The sequence below is a fragment of the Onychostoma macrolepis genome, chromosome 01, assembly GCF_012432095.1.
Source record: "Onychostoma macrolepis isolate SWU-2019 chromosome 01, ASM1243209v1, whole genome shotgun sequence".
Classification (NCBI taxonomy): domain Eukaryota; kingdom Metazoa; phylum Chordata; class Actinopteri; order Cypriniformes; family Cyprinidae; genus Onychostoma; species Onychostoma macrolepis.
In genome coordinates this window covers 9,108,062-9,133,487 of record NC_081155.1, presented here as the reverse complement: position 1 = coordinate 9,133,487, position 25,426 = coordinate 9,108,062, and the positions used below count along the sequence as shown (strand labels likewise).

The following is a 25,426-nucleotide window of genomic DNA, read 5'->3' as shown; positions in this document are numbered from 1 at the left end:
TAACTTTAACTCTTTGAGGACTTGGGATTTGACTTGAGACTTGCTTGTGACTTGAAAGGAATGACTTGGTTCCTCCTCTGGTGAAATCAGCTGCAGAGTTCATGGGTGGAATAAACACATGGCAGGACTTTTACTTTCTGACCCTGGATTGTCCGCCTCTGAACAAAATGATGTAAGAGGTGTACCTACACCAACTGATCCAGCACAGATCTCTCTGCCCTCTTGCATGGCAATCAAGACAAAGGCTGTTAGAGAGGCACCGGCATCTCTGCCCTGTACACCACCCTGGAATAAAGCACAAATAAACAGATTATCACAAAAACATGTGTTTCATAATAGCAGCATGTAGTCTCATAATGTTATTAACAATATTAATTTAAAAGCACTTAATTAATCAAACTTTACACAGTGTTTCTGTTGTATGGAATGACTTGAAAGAGCAGCAAAGTTACACTAGGGTGAATTATCTTAATGCCTCTTTGGCACATGGATTACTTTAACTATGACAGAGGAACCAAAATGATCCTTTTAACCAGAGAATCACTGTTTATGTGTGGACCATTTTAAATTTCTGACTCTTGCAACAACCACCCTGTTAAGAGAATACAAAGATTATCACAAAACATGTTCTGGCTGTGCACAAATCAATCACGTAACATGTGATTAGCACGTTTAGCTACTTCTGAGATTAAATAGTATGAAAACAAACGTGTGAAGCTTAATTAACCTCTTAACTGTCACCGTCCACCCTGTGGGACGCCTACCTTTACTTCACTATTTTACAATTAAATCCTAATCTAATCATGACAAACTATATATCGTTGGAAAGGTCTAAGACTCCTAAATAGGTATTTTACCACTTTTCTGTTAAAAAATTATGTAGGAAAAGTAATAGATTAATTTATGACCAGAGGTGTCAAATCCAGGGTCAGAAAGTAAAGTCCTGCCATGTGTTTATTCCACCCATGAACTCAGCAGCTGATTTCACCAGAGGAGGAACCAACTCATTCCTTTCAAGTCACAAGCAAGTTTCGAGTCAAATCCCAAGACCTCAACGAGTTGAGGTAATTAAGAGATAATTGAGAGACTAATTAAATGTTGATTGTGCATTAGTGATGAACACCTGCTGTTATTGAGAATTACAGAGGATCAGATGTTGATGTTTTATTGGTTAAAATGATGCCACCATCATGGAGATCAGTGTTTGCTTTAGTTGGGCTCTTGACCCTTTTAGTAACTGAGAATGGATTGCTTTTAAGCAATTGCAATATTGCTTCACAACAAACATTTGCACATTGCTGAATTAAAAGCTTGAGGAAGCAGATGAGCTTACACTTTTGGCTTTTATGTCACTTGAATGAACATCATGAAGGTGTCTCTCTTTGGTTTATTTACTGACGTTCAGCTGTTACAGAACTGCAGGAATTTACTATTAAACAAATGCCATCGTAATATTAAATATTGGAAAAATTAAGAATTATATTGCTCAGGCTTTTAGACATGAACACTTATCATACGATCCTCAACAGTGGTGACAATAATTATTCATACTGTGGTGTTACCCAGCATGCATTGCAGCATGAAGCATTTTGTTGATTGTCACCATTGTTGAGATTCATACGCTGGTTCTTGATGTCTGTGTGTGTCTGAGTAGGACTGGAGTTTAAATATTTAAATGCATTAGATTTAAAATTCTTTCTCTATAACTACTACAGCAGTAAATTCATTGCACTGTGGTTTCACAGAGTTGTTTATTCAAAAGCAGAACATAAATTAAAAAAAATAAAAATGTATGTGTATATATATATACACACAGTATATTGGATGCAAACAGGTAAGCACCTGATGATTACCTCATCATATGAAAACAACTAACAGTTGCTCACTGCACAGCACTGATCTCTCCGCTTTACAACAGCACATGCATTGCTACAGAGAGATCTAACACAGGAGTCAAGGGTCAAGAGCCCAACTAAAGCAAACACTGATCTACATGATGGTGGTATCATTTTAACCAATAAAACATCAACATCTGATCCTCTGTGATTCACAGTAACAGCAGGTGTTCATCACTAATGCACAATCATCATTTAATTAGTCTCTCAATTATCTCTTAATTACCTCAACTCGTTGAGGTCTTGGGATTTGACTCGAAACTTGCTTGTGACTTGAAAGGAATGAGTTGGTTCCTCCTCTGGTGAAATCAGCTGCTGAGTTCATGGGTGGAATAAACACATGGCAGGACTTTTACTTTCTGACCCTGGATTTGACACCTCTGTTTATGACAAGAGTGCACCTGAAAAAAATCTACATCATGACATGAATTCTGACCTTTGTCACAGAAAGTCTTCTTAGTTGCCTTTTTCTCTATCACGAATTAGAAATCATAAGAAATTATTTATCAGTAGAAAACTTAAAATTTCAAAATTCATCCTTTGAAACCCATTTTAAAATCAGACATTGCATTACCATGTAAATGGTACATTAAAATCATGTTACAAAATATTTTCATTCATGAATTATAAAAATTAAGTTTGGATAGTGCACTATAATGTCTCTGTTCAAAACTGTGACAGTTATTTAAATGAATAAGTATTGATGACAGTTGATTACAATAATAGTTTAGTTTATTCCCCTCATTAGTAACAGTGTCCTCTGTGGGATAAATAAAGTTAATATTAGTCATATATTAATAATACTTCATTAATATTGTGATTTATCATCCCTGTTATAGTATTATTCATAAGTCAATTTATTTTTCACCATCTTTCCAAGTTCTGTACCTCAGGTCCAAAAGAAATGTAGAAAGAATGAAATGAAAACACCAAATACATTTATTTTCAAAAGGGAAATACTGACATGGATATTTACAGAGCAGAGGTCACCTTTTTTAATTCCAATAGGAGAGATGAACTTTTTTTTTTCTTTAGTATTATTATTTTGTGCTGTATTATTGGTTACTGTGTTATTTCTGTTTCAAAAGGCAGCAATAAATAACACTTTAATATCTAAAGAGTGTTTATGAGATTTTATGTTGTGAAATGAATAAATGCATAATAATCGTGAAACCATTATTATTCCTCAGACTATAATCGTACCAACAAAATCTATAATCGTTGCATCCCTAGTCCTTGCACAGTAAAACCCCCAGTGTTAAATCAACACTCCCAGTGTATATATAATCCACACTCAGAGTGTTAAAAAAGTAACACTGAAGCAGTGTTAAAGTTAATGAGATAATTAGTTTAGTAATTGAGTGATGATTGAACATTAATGAAGAACACCTGCTGTTAACAAACTGAATCATTGAAAGAAAGTAAACAAGAACAGAAAAAAGAGACGAGACGAGCAGAAATACAAGAACTACAACTGACTTCAGCCACAGCCTTTGATGAAATCAACACAAGATAAAAGAAGACATTAAATCTCTCATGATCTCAGCAGAGGATGATTAATAAACAACTCCACAAACAGCATCACCAGCTTCACATGTTACTAACCAGACTGACTTTAGATGTTGATGTTTTAGTTTTGTTTGAATTACCATTATCGAGGTCAGCGTTTGCTTTAGTTGGGCTCTTGACCCTTGACTTAAAACATTATAATTTCTTTGGCTGCCATAACAGCGTGTTTGTTTAGACATGTTAGTTATGGCAAAAAAGAAAAAAAAGCCAAGAGAAAATTAGCTGGTTATGTTTCAATAAAGATGAAATCAGCATATAGTGGCTTGAGGAACTGATGTAATTTGTATAGTTACTGATAGATTTATTAGTTAACTTTGTTATCTTAGCTTACGATATGCGTAGTTTAACGTCTTGCAGTTTCAATATTAATCTAAAAGACTTTTGAAACTTATTCTGCACTGAAAGTTTACTTTTCTTCATCAAACAGACTTCAAAAATCAGCATATGAATCTCAACAATGGTGACAATCAACATAAAGCTCCATGTTGCATTGCATTCTGGGAGCACCAATCAAAACTCATCCATGGCTCCCAGCATGCAATGCGACATGAATAAATTATGCAGCTGTCTTAGTATTTTCTTTTATTCTTACCATTTCCTTTTGTTTTGCTTTTTTTTTTACTTTTAGTAGCGTGTTTTGTAATGTTCACAGATGATCTTTTTATCTGAATTTGTTGATTGTCACCATTGTTGATATTCATATGCTGAGTCTTGGTGTATGATAATGCAGTCTAAAGTCTCTAGTGCTGATTTATTTTTCAAAGTCTCTCAGATTAATCTTGAAACTGATGAATCAAGCTATACATTTTACATGAATAAAACCAAAAATTTTAACCAATCAATGACTACGCTCTGAATGAAATCAATTATGACAGTCACTAGATGTTGGTGATTTCTTTATTGAAGTCTGACCATCAACACCCACTTACCATAACTAACATGTCTAGACAAACACAGCTATGGCAGCCAAAAGATTTGTAAAGTTTTAAGTCAAGGGTCAAGAGCCCAACTAAAGCAAACACTGACCTCGATAATGGTAATTCAAATGAAACTAAAACATCAACATTAAAGTCAATCTGGTTAGTAACGTGTGAAGCTGGTGATGCTGTTTGTGGAGTTGTTTATTAATCATCCTCTGCTGAGATCATGAGAGATTTAATGTCTTCTTTTATCTTGTGTTGATTTCATCAAAGGCTGTGGCTGAAGTCAGTTGTAGTTCTTGTATTTCTGCTCGTCTCGTCTCTTTTTTCTGTTCTTGTTTACTTTCTTTCAATGATTCAGTTTGTTAACAGCAGGTGTTCTTCATTAATGTTCAATCATCACTCAATTACTAAACTAATTATCTCATTAACTTTAACACTGCTTCAGTGTTACTTTTTTAACACTCTGAGTGTGGATTATATATACACTGGGAGTGTTGATTTAACACTGGAGGTTTTACTGTGTGTTTATTAAGGTTATTAATCAGTGGACAGCAACTGAATCTATGGAGGACTTTAAAATATTTTAAGATAGCGACATAGGCCTGGGGTTCTCTCTCTGGCCCTCGAGGTCCACTTTCCTGCAGAGTTTAGCACCAACCCTAATCAAACACACCTGAACAAGCTAATCAAGGTATTCAGGGTCACTAGAAAGTTACAGGCAGGTGAGTTTGATCAAGGTTGGAGCTAAACTCTGCAGGAAAGTTCAGAACCCCTGTTATATATGGGGTCCGTGTACCTTCGGATAATTCGTTTTTTCGTTTTTTTCTTTAAAACGGGAAAACGAATAAATCAGTGGTTTATCGCACATTTAAACCTTCTCCTGGGCATAATAAACAAATGTTAGGTGTTTTTATTACAATTTTAATTTTGTGTTCATCACACTCCGTTCAAATGCATCAAGTGAAAATACAATAAAACCAAAACGAAAAATTAAGTTTTTTGATTCACAAATCCGTTTTGGTGTAGGCCTACCTACTCTCTAATCATTAGGCCACAACTTCCCAAGACTGCATATGGAATCTAGGTGATGACTGTGTTGTTATCATCAATAACAAACCAACATCACCTGGTTGCAGTCTCTTTTTGGGTTTCCTTGCCATAACAAATGTGCTTTACAAACACAGTTACAGCAGCCCCAAAAAATATAATGTTATAAAGTAAAGGGTCAAGAGCCCAACTAAAGCAAACACTAATCACTATGATGGTAACATCAAACAAAACAATAAAACATCATGAGTGAATAATGAGTGAAGCTGTGGATTTGTTTATTTAAGTTGATTTCATCGAAGGCTGTGTCTGGAAGTCAGTTGTATGTTTGGAGAAAGTTCTTATAACAGAAATCTGTTAGCTGGACGTGCACTCATGAGCTCATCATGTGAGAGCACTGTGATATCACTGTGATAGTGTTGAGAAACAGGAAGTAGAATGTCCCCCAGCGACTGATATTTGAACTGCCTCCTCTCAACCTGCTCAACATTTTGAATTCACAATGAGCTCATATATTACTCACACTGTGAGTATCACCGTATGAGAATGGTGTGATGTCACTGTGATCATCGCGTGATCTCACGTGTTGACTGGGAGGCTATACATAGAGCGATTGTATAATACAAAACATTTTATGATGCTTTTGAAGATATGTGGTACTTTACCTATTTTAAAGGTAAAAATTACTGCAAAATTACTCAACTACATCATTAGCTTGCATAATTATTGTTTTTATAAAATATTATAAGAAGCCGATTAGTCACCAGAAGAGACGGACGGCAGAGTGTAAGTGTTTTACTACTTGTTCTTAGTTCTGCTGTTTAAATTAATTACTGACTGCTAGGAAAGAATACTCCGTTTCCTACCTATTTCTATTCTGCTTTTTCGTTGTGCTTTATATTTTTGATTGCACTTACTGGTCATTATAATAACTGCCCCTTTAGCTTAAACTCCTTTGCTGCACTTAAGTGCGAAGTGTTAGTTTCGATTTGAGCCATTGCCCTGCGATTGGCTGGTGTTTGTGCTAATTAAAAGCGACCACAGCGACTGTAAAAAGTATTTAAACTGTTCGGGAACTGTTAGACCCCGGGAGAAGCCGATTAGTCACCAGAAGAGACGGAAGGCAGAGTGTAAGTGTTTTACTACTTGTTCTTAGTTCTGCTGTTTAAATTAATTACTTACTGCTAGGAAAGAATACTCTGTTTCCTACCTATTTCTATTCTGCTTTTTCGTTGTGCTTTATATTTTTGATTGCACTTACTGGTCATTATAATAACTGCCCCTTTAGCTTAAACTCCTTTGCTGCACTTAAGTGTGAAGTGTTAGTTTCGATTTGAATCCCTAGTTCAGCCGTCGTGTTCAGCCTCCTCGTGTGAAGACCGAGGAGTGTAAAGACCTGCGACTTTTTCCTGTGCGACTTTAACCAAGCAACGACACCGAGCTACACACTTAAGTATATTTTTTTCCTTCCTCACACACTCTGCTTTCCTCACTGTAAAAAACGATTCACTATATTTACTCAATAAAATTGAGTAATCCACTATATTTACTCAATAAAATTGAGGTAACAATTTGCACTTAATTTTTTTGAGTAGATTCTATCCTATATATTGAGTAAAGAGTACCTAAATTTTACAGCTATGACAAACTAAAAGAAATTAAGTAATGTCTACCTAATATTTTTCATTAAATTACATAACTAATTACTTATAAAAATTTAGTAACATTAACTCTATTGTTAGTAGGCAACAGTTCATCGCTGTAAAACCCAACAAGTTAGGGTAACAAACCGTTTGAGTAAACCGATTGCCTTAAAACATTTAAGGTTTTAAAACTAACAATTATGAGTGCTCTGAACTTATTTCAGTCAGACATCTACAGAACATCTTATTGAGAATTAACTAAGGTTTAGATGTTGATTTATTGTTTCAATTGAAGTAACCATGTTAGAGATCAGTGTCTGCTTTAGTTGGGCTCTTGACCCTTGACTTCTGTGTTAGATGGGTTTTTTTTCTCTTTGGTTGTTGTAACCATGTGTTTCTCGAGCATATTTGTTACAGATCAAAACCCAGAGAAAATGATCGGTAGTTGGTTGTCATATGTTTATAATGACAATCATCTGTAAGTGAACTGATCTCATTGAAAGTGAGCACAGACTTGTTGTGTGTCTAATCTCTGGTTAAGTGAATGTTGCATTGCTTATAGTAAAAGTGTTTATGTGACAGTCAGTTAACAAAGGAGTTTCTAAACAGTTTGTCCACAAAAAGTTTCAATCTATGGCAGTAAGTGGACTCACACAGACATCAAGAATCAGCTTGTGAACCTCAACAATGGTGACCATTAAAAGAAAAGAAAAATCATGCTGGGTACTAGCATAGTACAAAACTCATCCATGGCTCCCAGCATGCATTGCAGCATGATTTTTATTTTCTTTTAATGGTCACCATTGTTGAGGTTCATAAGCTGATTCTTGATGTCTGTGTGAGTCCAATTTCTGCCATAGATTGAAACTTTTTGTGGACAAACTGTTTAGAAACTCCTTTGTTAACACTGTAACAAACACTTTTACTGTAATCAATGCAACATTCATTTAACCAGAGATTAGACACACAACAAGTCTGCACTTACTCTCAATGAGATCAGTTCACTTACAGATGATTGTCATTATAAATATATGACAACCAACTACCGATCATTTCCTCTGGGTTTCGAGCTGTAACAAATATGTTCGAGGAACACATGGTTACAACAACCAAAGAAAAAAAAAAACCATCTAACACATAAGTCAAGGCAACGTAATCCTGCTAACCTACGCCCTATCTCTACATCTTCCACTACACCTCTGGCTTTCTCTGTGGGTCTCTGGAATTGTCAGTCAGCCGTCAACAAAGCTGACTTCATTTCTGCCTTTTCTTTAAAATCCACTCTCAGCATCTTGGGCTTGACTGAGACCTGGATTCGTCCAGAAGACTCAGCAACCCCAGCTGCTCTCTCTACTAATTTCTCTTTCTCTCACACTTCGCGTCAAGTTGGCCGGGGTGGGGGTACTGGCCTGCTCGTTTCAATCAATTGGAAATACTCAACCCGCTCTACCCTATGCAATTACAACTCTTTTGAATCTCATGCCATTACTGTATCAGCTCCCATAAAAATCCAGATTGTGGTAATCTACCGTTCCCCTGGACAAATTCTAGCCACCTTCCTAGAGAAGCTGGATGGGTTGTTATCCTCTTTCGTGGAGGATGGCACTCCACTCTTAGTCTTTGGTGATTTCAACATTCACCTAGACAAGCCTTATGCTACAGACTTCCACTCACTCCTAGCTTCATTTGATCTCAAACGCCTTACCACTACTAGCACGCACAAATCAGGCAACCAACTTGATTTAATTTACACACGCAATTGTACTGCTGATAACATTCTGGTACAACCGCTACATATCTCAGACCATTTCTTCATTACATTTACACTACATTTTGCTACCCGTGTGCCACCAACCCCACTACCGGTTACTTTTATCAACAATAACCCCATCAACTTCGGTCAGAAATCTTGGTGTAATCTTTGATGATCAGCTGACCTTCAAAGACCACATTACAAAAACTGCTCGATCTTGCAGGTTTGCACTATATAACATCAGAAAGATCAGGCCCTTTCTGACAGAGCATGCTGCACAACTTCTTGTCCAGGCCCTTGTCATTTCTAGGCTGGACTATTGCAATGCTCTTCTGGCTGGACTTCCGTCTAACACAGTCAAACCTCTACAAATGATTCAGAATGCAGCGGCACGACTGGTCTTCAATGAGCCCAAAAGAGCCCATGTTACACCTCTCTTTATCTCCCTGCACTGGCTACCAATCACGGCTCGCATCAAGTTCAAGACACTGATGCTTGCATATAGAACAACCACTGGCTCAGCACCCGTTTACTTGCACTCTATTAACAAACTACATCCCTCCAGAAATCTGAGATCTGCTAGTGAGCGGCCTCGTGATACCATCACAGAGAGGCGCAAAATCACTCTCTAGATCATTCTCATTCACCATTCCTGGCTGGTGGAACGATCTTCCCACCTCTATCCGGAATGCTGGATCCCTGTCAATCTTCAAGCAACAACTGAAAACTCATCTCTTTCGACAGTACTTGACTTCATCCTAAACTTAAAAAAAAAAAAAAAAAAAAAAAAATTATCTTTACTTATTCCTTCCTTTGGTAGTTTGTATTTATTTGAACAATGCCTGAGACTTGGTGTTGCAAGCACTTCGTATGTCTGATTGCCTCTTCAAGATTAATCGCTCTATGTATTCCCCAATTGTAAGTCGCTTTGGATAAAAGCGTCTGCTAAATGACTAAATCTAAATCTAAATCTAAATCTACTTTTAGACGAAACCTATGCTCCCTTTCTCCTTCCCATCTTTCCTCTGTAGTATCCTCCTCTCTTCCCTCACCTACCCATTTCTCATCTCTGGATGTAAACGCAGCTACTGAAAGTTTATGCTCTACCTTAACTTCTTGCCTAGACGACATATGTCCTCTCTCCTCTAGGTCAGCACGGGCTGCCCCTTCTAACCCCTGGTTATCCGATGTTCTTCGTGAACATCGAACTAAACTCAGAGCGGCAGAAAGAAAATGGCACAAATCAAACAACCCGTCGGACCTGAGTTGGTATCAGTCTCTGCTCTCATCTTTCTCTGCTGATGTCCACACTGCCAAATCCTCACATTTCCACAACAAGATCAACAGCGCTCCAGACATGCGTAATCTCTTCAGAACATTTTATTCTCTCCTCTGTCCCCCTCCACCACCTCCCACCATTTCTATTACAGCTGATGACTTTGCAACTTTTTTTACAGACAAAACTAGATCGATCAGTGATCAGTTCTCACCTCCACGCACACAGGACCCCCAACCAACCACATCCACTGCTAAAACTCCCATCTTCTCCTTCTGTCCCCTGACGGAGGCTGAAGTATCCAAACTTCTCCTCTCCAACCATCCTACAACATGTCCTCTTGACCCAATCCCCTCACACCTTCTGCAAGCAATCTCTCCCACGCTCTTACCGGCACTCACACACATCATCAACACATCCCTCCTCACAGGCAACTTCCCCACTGCGTTCAAGCAGGCTCGGGTAACCCCGCTGCTCAAAAAACCTACATTAAACGCTTCTCTTATAGAAAACTATAGACCTGTCTCTCTCCTTCCATTCATAGCAAAAACACTTGAACGTGTTGTCTTCAACCAGGTCTCATTGTTTCTTTCACAGAACAACAAACTGGACGCTAAACAGTCAGGTTTCAGGAGTGGCCATTCAACTGAGACTGCACTTCTCTCGGTCACTGAAGCCCTGCGAATTGCAAAAGCCCATTCCAAATCATCAGTCCTCATTCTGCTGGATCTATCTGCCGCGTTTGACACTGTCAATCATCAGATACTCCTCTCCACCCTCTCATCACTGGCCATCGCTGGAATTCCACTTCGCTGGTTTGAATCCTATCTCACTGGTAGGTCTTTCAGGGTGGCCTGGGGAGGGGAGGTATCCAAAGCACATACACTGGTCACTGGAGTTCCTCAGTGATCGGTTCTTGGACCCCTCCTCTTCTCCACATACACTACATCACTGGGTCCCATCATACAGGCACATGGATTCTCCTACCACTGCTATGCTGATGACACACAGCTCTATCTCTCCTTTCAACCAGATGATCCAACGGTAGCTGCAAGGATCTCAGGTTGCCTGGCGGACATCTCGGCTTGGATGAAAGAACATCACCTTCAGCTCAACCTGGCAAAGACTGAGCTTCTTGTCTTTCCCGCCGCTCCGACTCTACAGCATGACATCACGATCCAGTTAGGTTCATCAACAATTACCCCATCAACTTCGGTCAGAAATCTTGGTGTAATCTTTGATGACCAGCTGACCTTCAAAGACCACATTGCAAAGACTGCCCGATCTTGCAGGTTTGCACTACACAACATCGGAGAGATCAGGCCCTTTCTGACGGAGCATGCTGCACAACTTCTTGTCCAGGCCCTTGTCATTTCTAGGCTGGACTACTGCAATGCTCTTCTGGCTGGACTTCCATCAAACACAGTCAAACCTCTACAAATGATTCAGAATGCGGCGGCACGACTGGTCTTCAAGGAACCCAAAAGAGCCCATGTCACACCTCTATTTATCTCATTGCATTGGCTACCAATCGCAGCTCTCATCAAGTTCAAGACAATGATGCTTGCTTATAGAACAACCACAGGCTCAGCACCCGCCTACATGCACTCACTATTAAGAATCTACATCCCCTCCAGAAGTCTGAGATCTGCTAGTGAGCGACGCTTCGTGGTACCATAACAAAGAGGCTCAAAATCACTCTCCAGAACATTCTCGTTCACCATTCTTGGCTGGTGGAATGATCTTCCCACCCATATTCGGAGTACTGGATCCCTGTCAGTCATCAAGCAACAGCTGAAAACTCATTTCTTTCAACACTACTTGACTACACCTTACTCATAAAAAAAAAATATATATATATATATATATATATTTTTTTTTTTTTTTTTTTCCCCTTATTTATTCCTTCCCTTGCTAGCTTGTACTTATTTAAACAATGCCTGAGACTTGGTGTTACAAGCACTTCGTTTGTCGGATTGCCTCTTCAAGATGAATCGCTTCATGTATTCCCCAATTGTAAGTCGCTTTGGATAAAAGCATCTGCAAAATGACTAAATGTAAATGTAAATGTAAATATTAACTTACCATTAACTTACCTTTATTAATGTATCTAGAAATAATTAGATTTCTCTAAATTCTGTTTTAGTTTTTTTTTTTTTCCCCCAAATGAATATAACAGCCTATACAATATCATAAAATATACAGTTGTACTCAAAATTATTCATACCCTTGGTATATATGATCAAAGAAGGCTGTGAAAACAAGTCTGCATTGTTTATTCATTTGATCTTTCATTAAAAAATTTCCAAAAAAAAATCTAACCTTTAATTGAAGTAAAAAATAAAATAAAATAAAATACAATAGTGGGGGAAAATCACATTATGAAATAAATATTTTTCTCTATAACACAATGGCTACAATTATATGGTTCTCCTGTGTATTAAAGACTATTGATTGTACTCCAGGTTTCCCTCGTGCTTCTTCCAACAGCATATCATGATTCGTGACAGTGTGTCTATATCGTCCTAATGCACGGTGAAGAGGAGCGTTTGAGTGGCCAAAGTGGTGGCAGCTTAACAGAATTACCAGCCCGAGTCCGACCTGAGCCCGTTTTCTCCTTCTCCCAAACCAGCTTGTTTCAGCTAAACTAGAAACTAGTTCCGTTTTGAATGTAATGGAAAGGTGATTATATTTCGTTTAGTTTTTATTTGTATTTTTTATAAAGTTAGAAAAACGTTTGGAGCATTTTTTTTGTTCATTAAATGTAAGGGTTTTTTTTTAAGTAATGGCAGTGGCAGCAGTGAGGCAGAAAGGTTTGATCAATTTAGCCTTCTCAAATCTTCACGACTTGCCTAAAATAAAATATATAGATATAAAACAGTTCATCACAATGTTAGTTTAAAGTTTAACCTAGATAAATTTGCGCTGACGCATATCCAGCACAGCAGTTTGTGTGAAGAGTGGAAGCTGAAGAGCACTTTACAGGACATGGAGGCTCCAGCACGATCACTTGCATTTTTTCTTAAATGCGCCGTAATTTTTGCTCAGAAATGTAAGAGTAATACTGGTAACACTTTACAATAAGGTTCATTAGTTAAACATTAGTTAATGTATTAACATGAACTAACCATGAGCAATACATTTGTTACTGTATTTACTAATCTTCGCTAACGTTAGTTAATAAAAATACAGATGTTCATTGTTAGTTCATGTTAGTTCACAGTGCATTAACTAATGTTAACAAGATTTTAATAATGTATTAGTAAATGTTGAAATTAACATTAACAAGGATTAATAAACCCTGTATAAGTGCAATTTATTATTAGTTAATGTTAACTAATGTACACTGTAAAAAATTGCTGTAAAATTTACAGTAACTTACTGGCAATTTTGGTTGCCAGCAAGACTGTAAATTTACAAGAGTACTGTAAATCAATAATTACAATTGTACTGTAAAAATACAGCAAACTCTTGCATGCTGTAAAATTGTTATGATGGTGTGTAAACATTTGGTAAACTTATTTCATTTGATTCTACTAAGAAGGAACATTTCTTAATATAAAACTGCAAAAACTTAATTTGTAACAGTAAAGTTACTAAAAACATGACTTTAACTCAAATTGTTGCAGTTTATCATCAGCTATAGCACACATGCATGTGGTAAATCACTTAAAGAGATCATCACTGTATCAGCAATTCTACAGTTACTGTCTTTAAATAAAGCAGTAGAACATCAGTGTTCATGGCTCATCATTGACTGAAGCACAGGCTCTACCCTCCACCACAATGGTGACCCACAAAACTAAATTAGATCTCTCTTGTGCAAAATAATACAGTTCAGTTAAATATTTACTCTCCTTATAGATAAAACCTGCTGTTAACAAGCATAATCACTGAATGAAAGAGAAACAAGAACTACAACTGACTTCAGTCACAGCCTTAGATGAACTCAACTGAAGTACAAGACATCATTAAATCTCTCAAGATCTGATTAAACAACTCCACAAACGGCATTACCAGCTTCACACATTACAATTAGACTTTATTTCTGTCATATGTCTATAAAAATTATTTGAGAATTAACAGAAGTTTAGTTGTTTTATTGAAAACATTTAGTTTGACCTCACCATTGTGGCGGTCAGGGTTTGCTTTACTTGGGCTCTTGACCATTGATTTTTAGTCTTAGCTTTTTTCTGGCTGCTGTAGTTGTGTTTGAAAAGCACATATGTTATAACATGAAAAGCCAGAAAAATTTGTGTTTATGTTTTTTGTTATGCTTTTGATTGATTTTTGATAATGATATAACCATTATCTAGTGGCCTGATTCACTGAACTCATTCAGAGGCTGATCTTTAAAAACATGGTGTGGATATTTTTTTTGTGTGTTTGTGTGTGTTTACAATCGCTATATGACCTTGAATGAGACAACAAACTGCTAATGAAAAATTTTAAAGATGTCTTATGCACAAAACTTTTAGTACTACGGCAACAGCTAGACACACACAGACATCAAGAATCAGCGTATGAATCTCAACAACGGTGACAATCAACAAAATAAATAAACAGATCAACTCTGAACATCACAAAACATATTACTAAAACTCAACACAAAAAAATAAAAAATAAAAGCACATAGTAAGAATTAAAGACAATAAGTGGACAATTCAGCGGCATAATTTATTCATGCCGCAATGCATGCTGGGATTCATGGGTGAGTTTTGTATTGTGCTGGTACCCAGCATGAATTGCAGCATTAAGCTTTTGATTGTAACCATTGTTGAGATTCATACGCTGATTCTTGATGTCTGTGTGTGTCTAATTGTTGCCGTAGAACTAAAAGTTTTGTGCATAAGACATTTTTTTTACATTTTTCAGTAGCAGTTTGTCATCTCATTCAGGGTTATGTAGCGGCTGTAAACACCAAACTAACAAATAAAAGAATCCACACCATGTCTTTAAAGATCAGCCTCTGAATGATCATGAGATCATGAATCAAGCCACTAGATAATGATTACATCATTATCAATAATCAATCAAAAGCACGTAATCACACATTTTCCTGGCTTTTCATGCTATAACAAACGTGCTTTACAAACACAATTACAGCAGCCAGAAAAAAACTAAGATTAAAATTTGATGGTCAAGAGCCCAACTAAAGCAAACCCTGATCGCCACAATGGTGAGGTCAAACGAAACGTTTTCAATAAAACAAATAAACTTCTGTTAATTCTCAAATAATTTTTATAGACATATGACAGAGATAAAGTCAAATTGTAATGTGTGAAGCTGGTAATGCTGTTTGTGGAGTTGTTTAATCAGATCTTGAGAGATTTAATGATGTCTTGTATTTGAGTTGAGTTCATCTAAGGCTGTGGCTGAAGTCAGTTGTAGTTCTTGTTTCTCTTTCATTCAGTGATTATGCTTGTTAACAGCAGGTGTTATCTATAAGGAGAGTAAATATTTAACTGAACTGTATTATTTTGCACAAGAGAGATCTAATTTAGTTTTGTGGGTCACCATTGTGGTGGAGAGTAGAGCCTTTGCTTCAGTCAATGATGAGCCACAGTTTCTGATGTTCTGCTGCTTTATTTAAAGACAGTAACTGTAGAGTTGCTGATACAGTGATGTTCTCTTTAAGTGTTTTACCACATGCATGTGTGCTATAGCTGATGATAAACTGCAACGATTTGAGTTAAAGTCATGTTTTTAGTAACTTTACTATTACAAATTAAGTGTTTGCAGTTTTATATTAAGAAATGTTCCTTCTTAGTAGAATCAAATGAAATAAGTTTACGAAATGTTTACACACCATCATAACAATTTTACAGCATGCAGAGTTTGCTGTATTTTTACAGTACAATTGTAATTATTGATTTACAGTACTCTTGTAAATTTACAGTCTTACTGGCAACCAAAATTGCCAGTAAGTTACTGTAAATTTTACAGCAATTTTTTACAGTGTAGTTAACTAATGAACCTTATTGTAAAGTGTTACCGTAATACATCATTTGGAACTGTAAAGGGTCTACTTTTATTTGTGTGCATTCACAATATCAACAAAATGTACTTTTTTAAAAATAAATAGGAAAACAGAGGATTCGCTTAATGCCGTCTCAGTTTTGAGCAGGAGCGCTTCACAATGATGAACCGAAACTCAACTAATTGCCCCACAGACATGATAAAAATATATATTTATAGAAAGTTTTAAATTGCTACTGTAAAACGAAATAATAATTCAAATCGAAAACAAAAACTCTTACATTATGTAATCTGTAAAGATGCATTTCTCTCTAAAGGCGCGTCCAATGAAGAGATGGCTAGTAATTTTTTCATCACCATCTAAAATATAAAAATAAGGAAAAGCCTAAAACAGGCCCAATTATAATTTGTGTTTTATTAATTGTATATAATTAAAAAAATAACACATAATGCCGTATAATATGTAAAACTTTGTCCTAGAATTGCATAGATGTTTACATTTTCTGATTTTTATGTTGCTCTGTTCTGAATACCTTAAAATTTAAAGGATTTGCTGCAAGGCAATTTTGTCTGATATGTGAATTATTTATTGACCTTTTTTATAAAAAAAAAAAATCCATGCAGCACATGCTTTAAAAACATCTTTAAAATTCTCATTTGTAAAATAGGCTACAAATTAATTGTTTTAGTCTAACCCGATCTCATGAAAATGCGTATAGTATGTCTACGATTTTCTGTTTCTATTTGGCGTAATATTTATACACAGAAATTTACTTTTATATTCAATATTTATATGCAGAAGTTGACTTTGGCGTGCAAAAGACTGATAAATTCATAATTAATGGCAATGTTGGTTCAGTCGACAGAAATGCGGGACAAACGACTGGTCTATAATTTACTGCTGAATGTTTGCGGGGCAAATCTCAGGTCAGTGCTCATTTTATGCACAGTGCATACAGCCACACCTGCAGGCGCCACTGATTGTATATATTATACAATCGCTCCATGTATAGCCTATATATAGATTGAGAAGCTGCACGACAAGAAAAATATACTTGTTAGAGGCATATTTACTTTTTACATTTATTTGAATATTTCATACATATACAGCAGAGTCAGCAAAGCCTTCCAAACCTTCAAATCAATCATGTGATCAATACCTAAATATATAGTAAATATTATAAGATGACAAAAAGATAGCTGAAACGACCCTGAGCCAAAGCGACGGGGAACTTCAAGTACACCAAAACGGATTTGTGAATCAAAAAGCTTAATTTTTTTCGTTTTGGTTTTATTGTATTTTCATTTGATGCATTTGAACGGAGTGTGACAAACACAAAATTAAAAGTGTGAGAAAGGTCCGTGTACCTTCGGATAATTCGTTTTTTGATTTAATATTGAAATCTGAAAAATGAAAAAAAACGCCACCTTTTTCGTTTTTCATTTGTTCAAACAAAACGAAAAATCAAGAATTCGGCTTCATTTTTCGTTTTTACTTTCAGGGACAGAAAAGGGATAAACTACTTGAATATTCGATCTCTACAAGTGGGCGGAGTGAAACGCCCCTCTCCGCTGATTGGTCTACCAAACATTACAACATAATAATAGTCATAAAAACATAATAAAAGTCCTCCGCTACTATGTATTCTTAAAGTGTTTATTTCTACTACATTTGATCTCTTTCTCTTCAACAAACAGCCAGATTAAGGAATGGCTTGACACAAACAATACCGAGGCAGAGCCTAGACAGAGATTTCTTTTGTGTAGGCTTAAATTCTGCAACCTACCCTGAAATCTCATAAATATTAATTTAATTCGTACCTGCACACACAACTACCTACTAGCCTACATCTTTGGCACGGCCGCCTGATTTATTATAGCTAACCACCCTGCTGAAAAAACAATAGAACCCTGCCCAAAACACAATAGAAAATGTAATGGATTTAATGGTTATGATGGGAATTGTATTGGTGTTAATGGAAACTATAGTGGTGTCTACTGGTATGTGATAGATTCTATTGGTGGGATGTTAAATCCTATTGAAAATGCCCAAAACACACTACAAAAGGAATTTTGTAATGGTTTTACTGGAAAAAGCTAATGGTTCATAATGGTATTTTAATGTAAACCACTGGAATTTCTGTGATGGTTTCTAATGGGCTTCTATTGTTTTTGTTTTTTAGTAGGGCACCTATTAAAATCTGTGTGGCAAAACTGCGCAACGTATGGGAAGCCAAACAACCCAAAAGTGGGAGAAACAGTGCGATCTTAAAGAGTTTGCGCGCTGTCCTGTCATAGGCTCAATGGACCGAGCGGCACGACCGACTCTACAGCGCAGGGAGGACGTGTTTGCTAAGCGCCACCGAACTGACAGCGCAGCGAACATAAGAAGTTCGTATTTTTCCCTGCACGTTAACATAATGAAGATCAGTATTAAGTTAATAACCCTAAAATAAATGCAGTGCAAACTTCAAAATACATCATATTGAATTTACATACAATTTACAATTTTGAAAAGAGTTTGTTTTAAATCAATTAATTAAATTTTATTTATTTATTTATTTAATATGTAGCGTAGAGAAAAGCCTGACAAACGTATCCATTATATAAAATTGCACTGTTAAAGTTAAAGAACATTACCTTGGATGTTCCCTGGTCTTTAGAGACCAAAAAAAAAAATAAAATAAAATAAAAAAATTCCCTGGACCACAAAAAGCAAGGGTATGTTTGCAGCAATAGCCAACATTGTATGGGTCAAAATTGTCAATTTTTCTTTTATTCCAAAAATCATTAGGATATTACTGTAAGTAAAGATCATCCATGAAGATATTTTGTAAATCCCCAAATAAATCAAAACTTAATTTTTGATTAGTAATATATGCTAAGAACTTCATTTGGACAAAAGCGATTTTCTCAATATTTAGATTTTTTTTTTTTTTTTTTGCACCATCAGATTCCAGATTTTCAAATTCAATTTTTTTGGTTGTTTGGCTTCCCATACAACGCACTGCAGCGCGGGAGATTGTATTAGCGCAGACCACTATAAATGTATTTATTCGTGTTAAAACCATGGCTAATTTTAGTAAGGGAACATGGAAACTTATTAGATGCGAGAATATTAGATGCGTTGATGGTGGTGAAATTATTACCGACATTAAAACACGTTATTAACATCAACAGCCGGAGTGCTGATGTCTTTTCAGGGGCATAGCTGTCCGTCAATTATGATAATTTGCATTTAGCCGCAAACATGAGGTGTGAGCACCGAGTTCACCTTCAAATCATGACGTCAAATTCACATTTCACTAAAACAGCACCATGGAGGAACAAATAGTCCCATGCCAGTGGGATAACAATATGATTTGCTATAAAGTGCTCTGTGAATAAAACTCAAAATAGAAAAATAGCTAATAGATGTGATGTGAAGGTAAATTACACAAAGTCATATCTTGTCATATCTGTCATATTATTTAGGTTCCTCCATTGTCCAAAACGTAGCGTATTGTCTAAAACAAAAGTTATGACTCTGTGTACGTTCACATACATTGATACTGGTCTGCGCTTCACTACAATACATTTTCCCAGCGCTGCAGTGCGTCAGCGGCTTTGCCACACAAATTTTGATAGGTGGCTATATAATAAAACAGGCGGTGTGCCAGAGGACTGAAAGGTTCTGCCTCGCACGGTTTGTGTCAAGCCATTGGTTAATCTTGCTGTTTGATGAAGAGAAAGAGACCAAATGTAGCAGAAATAAACATGTTAAGAATCTGTAGAAGCAGAGGACTATTATTATTATTTTTAAGGACTATTATTATGTTGTAATGTTTGGTTGACCAATCAGCGGAGAGGGGCGTTTCACTCCGCCCACTTGTAGAGATCGAATATTCAAGTAGTTTATCCCTTTTCTGTCCCTGAACGTAAAAACGAAAACTGAAGCCGAATTCTTGATTTTTCGTTTTGTTTGAACAAATGAAAAACGAAGAATGTGGCGTTTTTTTCATTTTTCAGATTTCAATATTAAATAAAAAACGAATTATCCGAAGGTACACGGACCGAGAAAACACCTGAAATTCGTTTATTATGCCCAGGAGAAGGTTTAATTATGCGATAATCCACTGATTTATTCGTTTTCCCGTTTTAAAGAAAAAAATGAAAAAATGAATTATCCGAAGGTACACGGACGGTCCCTGTATCATCTGATCATTCGTTTTTTTATTTAATATTGATAGTAGAAAAATGAGAAAACGGCGCCTATTTTCGTTTTTTCGTTTGTTCAAAAAAAAAGGAGAAAAGGAGAATTCAGCTTAATTTTTCGTTTTTTGTTCAGGCATAGAAAAATGAATAAACAGCTTAAATATTCGATGTCTACATGTGGGGGGGAATTAAACCGTCATCAGTACTTCTGCAGTTCCGCGCTGCAGAATAGTAGTCCTCGGCTGCTGCAGGTGTACGGATTTATAACCGTTTTATTGCAACTACATTTCCTCTTTTTCTCATCAAACAAGCAGACTAATGAATAGCTCGACACAACTCATGCCGAGGCAGTCTCTAGACAAGGCTTTTTTCTGTGTAGACCAGCGGTTCTTAAAGTGATCCGCGAAATAATTTGCTATAGCCTACCATATTTTTCAGACTGTATAGGCACTTTTTTTTTTTAGTACTTTTTTTTCCAAAGTGACTTATATGATGCATTTAAGGCCAAATAATCTAAATGTAGACTTTTAAAAGTAGGCGAGTCAAGTATCACTGTTGATTGGTTCGTGTGGTGGCCTGCAACAGAAAGATGTTCAGGGAGACCAAGACGCCCAAAAGTGTTGCATGCTGTTGTTCTCTTTATTTTTCAAAGGCATGACATTTTGTAGTTATTTTGAATGTACACAAAAAAATAAAAAAATAAAATAGAGTATTTAGTTATTTCCCCTGTTGAGGAAAAAAAAATACAAGTGAACATAAATTAATACTCAATATTAATTAAATAAACTGCTTTAAAATGACTGCTGCATATTTCATGTGCACTGCAATACTGGTCTGTGCTTGACTGTAGTCCCGTGTGTCTGCTTATTGATTTAACCCATCGCAGTGTATTGGAACTGTGTGAACTAGGGCAACTCACCTGTTCTAAATCCTTAAGGCTATAGCTACCTTCTTTTTTCGAAACACACACACACACACACACACACACACACACAATATCCCGCTCGCACTTGCCCATTTAATGGCAGAGAATGCTCTCTTTTTTTTCTCTTTTCTTTTTGAAGCGGGTGCAAATCTGTCGTAAAATAACTTGTGCTGTATATTCCAAGCGTTCTGAGGGTATATCATATGGGTTTGGTGAGAAACAACCAAAATGGCAAGTTTTAACTTTTCTTAAAATCTCACATTCCTATGTGCGAGTGGGCAGCAGCTCGCGCCGCGCACGAGCGCATATTTTGAGATACAAATTCTAATCAATTTTAATAACATACAAGACTACATTATAAAACTCAGGAGAGTATGTAATTTAATATCTCTGTTCTCCGTTGTCAGTCATAATGACAGTTTCTTGTGTGAACGTAGGCCTATTACACCCAATTGTATTCTTTCCTTTTCGTATTAGTGTTTAAAATATTTATTTTGAAATGAATTAAGTAATTATTTACTTAATTAAACAAACAATTAAGCAGGGTAGGGTATAACAGCTGTCATATCATACCCAGCCATGCCCAGCTGATGCAAAGAATAGAATTTATATCTACACAGAAGCAAGCCCAGTCTATAGACAACCAAGAACGAATACGTTTGTTGGGAAGCTTTGAGGTCGTTACCATTAAAGAGAAGTGATGAGAGTTCACATGATCCATCTGGCATGTAAACAAAAGTTTTGTATCGGTTTATAAATAGATTTATAAAACTTTTTGGAATGGCATTTATAACGTGCTTAAATTGTTTACGTTCAGTAGCTATTTAGAACACAAGTCACTGAAGGATAACAAACTCCTCATTCAATAAGTGAAGAACTAGCCTAACCAAACACCCCTTTCAAGCCAACCAAGAGTGCATAGATATATAGCCTAAATAGCCTGTTGTTCTATATTGGGGTTCTGTGTGGAATGAAGGTGTGATTATATAATCTTTTCCAATACAGCAAAACCTGTTGGTGTCTTTTTTTTTTTTTTTTTCTGTGCTTCTCATCCACTCTGCACAGTGCAGCTTCACACTGATTTAACTCTGCACAGCTAAATAAAACAGGCTAGGTGCTGATTAAAATTTCTGAAATAAATATTTCTGTAAAACGCTTAGTTTGCACAGAAGAAAGCCCGATCTACGACCTGCCCCGTACAGTTTAAGAATCGGTATACTGATACAGCAGCAGAGGACTATTATTTTCTTGAACGGAACAGAGGAAAGACTGATGACGTCACGGGTTCAGATTTGGTTGACCAATCGGCAGAAAGGGCCGTGTCATGACCGCCCACAAGGGGAAAACGAATTTTGAAGTCGTTTATCCGTTTTCTACCCCGTGAACCAAAAAATGAGAATCGAGCCAAAATCTTGTTTTTGCGCTTCTCTGAACAAACGAAAATAGGCGCCGTTTTCTCATTTCTCTACTATCAATATTAAATCAAAAAACAAATGATCAGATGATACACGGACCATATGGAAGCATATGTGTAGCAAAATTCAATTTGCTATGTAATATGCAAAATGGCAATGCAATATGTAAAATGGCAATTTATTTCTGTATTTAAAAATAAATTTTCCCATACATGTGTGCAACATTTAGTGCAAAATGAAAATGAAAATTCAATTATATAATTTAAATTTGCCATTTTCTAGTGATGTCGAGATGACGCTTCATGAAGCTTTAAGCTTTTCAGCCAAGTGGTTCACAAAAGGGTTAATTTCTCGAGGCTTCATTTGCTTACAATACCACCTGGTGGCCAAAGAGTATAAAACAAGCAGATACATTACAGACAGTGGTGGATAGTCCAGGGGACAGAAAGTAAAAGGTCTGCTATATGCATGTGTTGTATGTATATTCCCCTATTATATTAACCTAGTTACAACCCTTTACTTGTATTAGTTAGATTTTAAACGATGCCACCATCTTGGAGATCAGTGTTTGCTTTAGTTGGGCTCTTGGCCCTTTTAACTGAAGGTGGGTTGCTTTTAAGCAATTGCAATATTGCTTCACAACAAACATTTGCACGTTTGATGAGCTTACACTTTTGGCTTTTATGTCACTTGAATGAACATTGTGAAGGTGTCTCTCTTTGGTTTATTGACTGACAGTCAGCTATTACAGAACTGCAGAAATTTATTATTAAACAAATGCCGCCATAATGCTTAAATGTTGGAAATATGAAGAGTTTGTCTGCTCATGCTTTTAGACATAAACACTTATAATACTATCCTCAACAGTGGTGACAATAATTATTCATACTGCAGTGCATGATGGGAGTTTTTACTATGGTGTTACCCAGCATGCATTGCAGCATGAAGCATTTTGTTGATTGTCACCATTGTTGAGATTCATATGCTGGTTCTTGATGTCTGTGTGTGTCTAAATAGTACTGGAGCTTATATATTTTTTATGCTTTACATATATTTAAAATTAATTCACTATAACAGCTGTAAATGTACAAAAAATCTGAACATATAAATAAAAAAAAAATTGTATAGACACACATTGGGTGTAAACAGCTCATCATGTGATAACAACTAACAGTTGCTCACGCCACAGCACTGATCTCTCTCTGCTTTACAACACATGCAGCGTTACAGAAAAAGATCTAACACAGGAAGTCAAGGGTCAAGAGCCCAACTAAAGCAAACACTAATCTCCATGATGGTGGCATCATTTTAACCAATAAAACATCAACATCTGATCCTCTGTAATTCTCAATAACAGCAGATCTTCATCACTAATGCACAATCATTATTTATCAACCATTTGAGAACATTATAAAAAACCAAATAACTTTGAACCAACGCTATATTACGTTATATACTGGAGGAATGTTTGTTTATAACCTTGAGAGAACCTTGAGAGAATGTTAGCCAATTTCTGAGAACTTTCCCTGTTAGCTGGGTCACTATGCACATTCACATCACTCCAAAATGAAGACGCGACCAAAGCAGCAAAACTGTACAAATGCTGGACATCCACACACCACACCACACCACACCACAATATTATCAACGCACCACGTACACCTCCATAACAATGTGCGATACAATACTCATCAAATAATAAAGCACTTACCTGTCACTTGTAAATAAAGTCCATGGGTCTGTCATTCCATGTCCCTTTACTCGGTTTAAAAAGTAAACACGGTCAACAAAATAACTTGTGGTCCGTGTTTACCGTAAATAAGTGTAGAATAGCACTGTCTGTTTGCTTGTGTGCATCAATCCGAGTGTAAACGGTGAGAGATGTTCATGCAGGTGAAAAGCGTTTGGTTAATGATGAATATTGACCTACACTCAAAAAAATGATTTGGTCTAATTTGCGCCAGTGTTCATGTGTTTCCACACTACAGAGTGTTCAAGTAGAATTGAAGCAGTGCTGGAGTTAAGGAGATAATTATGTGATGATTGATCATTAATGATGAACACCTGCTGTTATCAAGAAGAATCACCGAAGGAAAGAGAAACACAAGAACTACAACTGACTTCAGCCACAGCTGAAGATGAAATCAACTGAAAAAAATGAAGACATTAAATCTCTCAAGATCTGATTAAACAGCATCAGACTGACCAGATTGACTTTATTTCTGTCAGACTTCTAGAGAAGCTCTTATTGAGAATTAACAGAGGTTTAGATGCTTTATTGTTTTGTTTGAAATCACCATCAAAGAGACCAGTGTTTCCTTTTGTTGGGCTCTTGACCCTTGACATTTTGGCGTTAATATTACGCTGGTTGCTTTAATTGTGTGATCATTTAAAACACACTTAGCTTAACCAGCGAAGCCGAGTGAAAAAGAGTTGTGGGTAGATCTTGTCACTGGTCACTGACCTCATTTCAAGTCCAATTTCTGATTATATAGACATTATACTGTTTTAGATTTTTTCGTAGCTTCATATTTTGCAGTATTGTAAATATCAGATAATTTGAATAATTGACAAATCACCTTGTGCACATAAAGTTTTCATCTGTATCAATACAAAGACCACAGACATCAAGAATCAGTGTATGAATCTCAACAATGGTGACAGTCAAGAAAATATTCAGATAAAACTCTGAACATCACAAAACAAGCTACTAAAAGTCACAACTATAACAGCATACGTAAAATAAAATAGTAAGAATAAAAGAAAATAATCAGACAATTCAGCTGCGTTGTTTATTCATGCTGCAA

At 36.3% G+C, this 25,426-nt stretch overlaps 1 protein-coding gene across 1 annotated transcript in view; it reads right to left on the bottom strand.

The window, feature by feature from the left end:
• The window catches only part of LOC131545870 (complement C3-like), a 109,890-nt gene that overhangs the window by 30,351 nt on the left and 54,113 nt on the right, over positions 1 to 25,426 (bottom strand). The window contains exon 27 of the mRNA XM_058785070.1: positions 190 to 285. Coding sequence (XP_058641053.1) covers positions 190 to 285 — 96 coding nt within the window. The remainder of the gene's footprint in view (positions 1 to 189; positions 286 to 25,426) is intronic.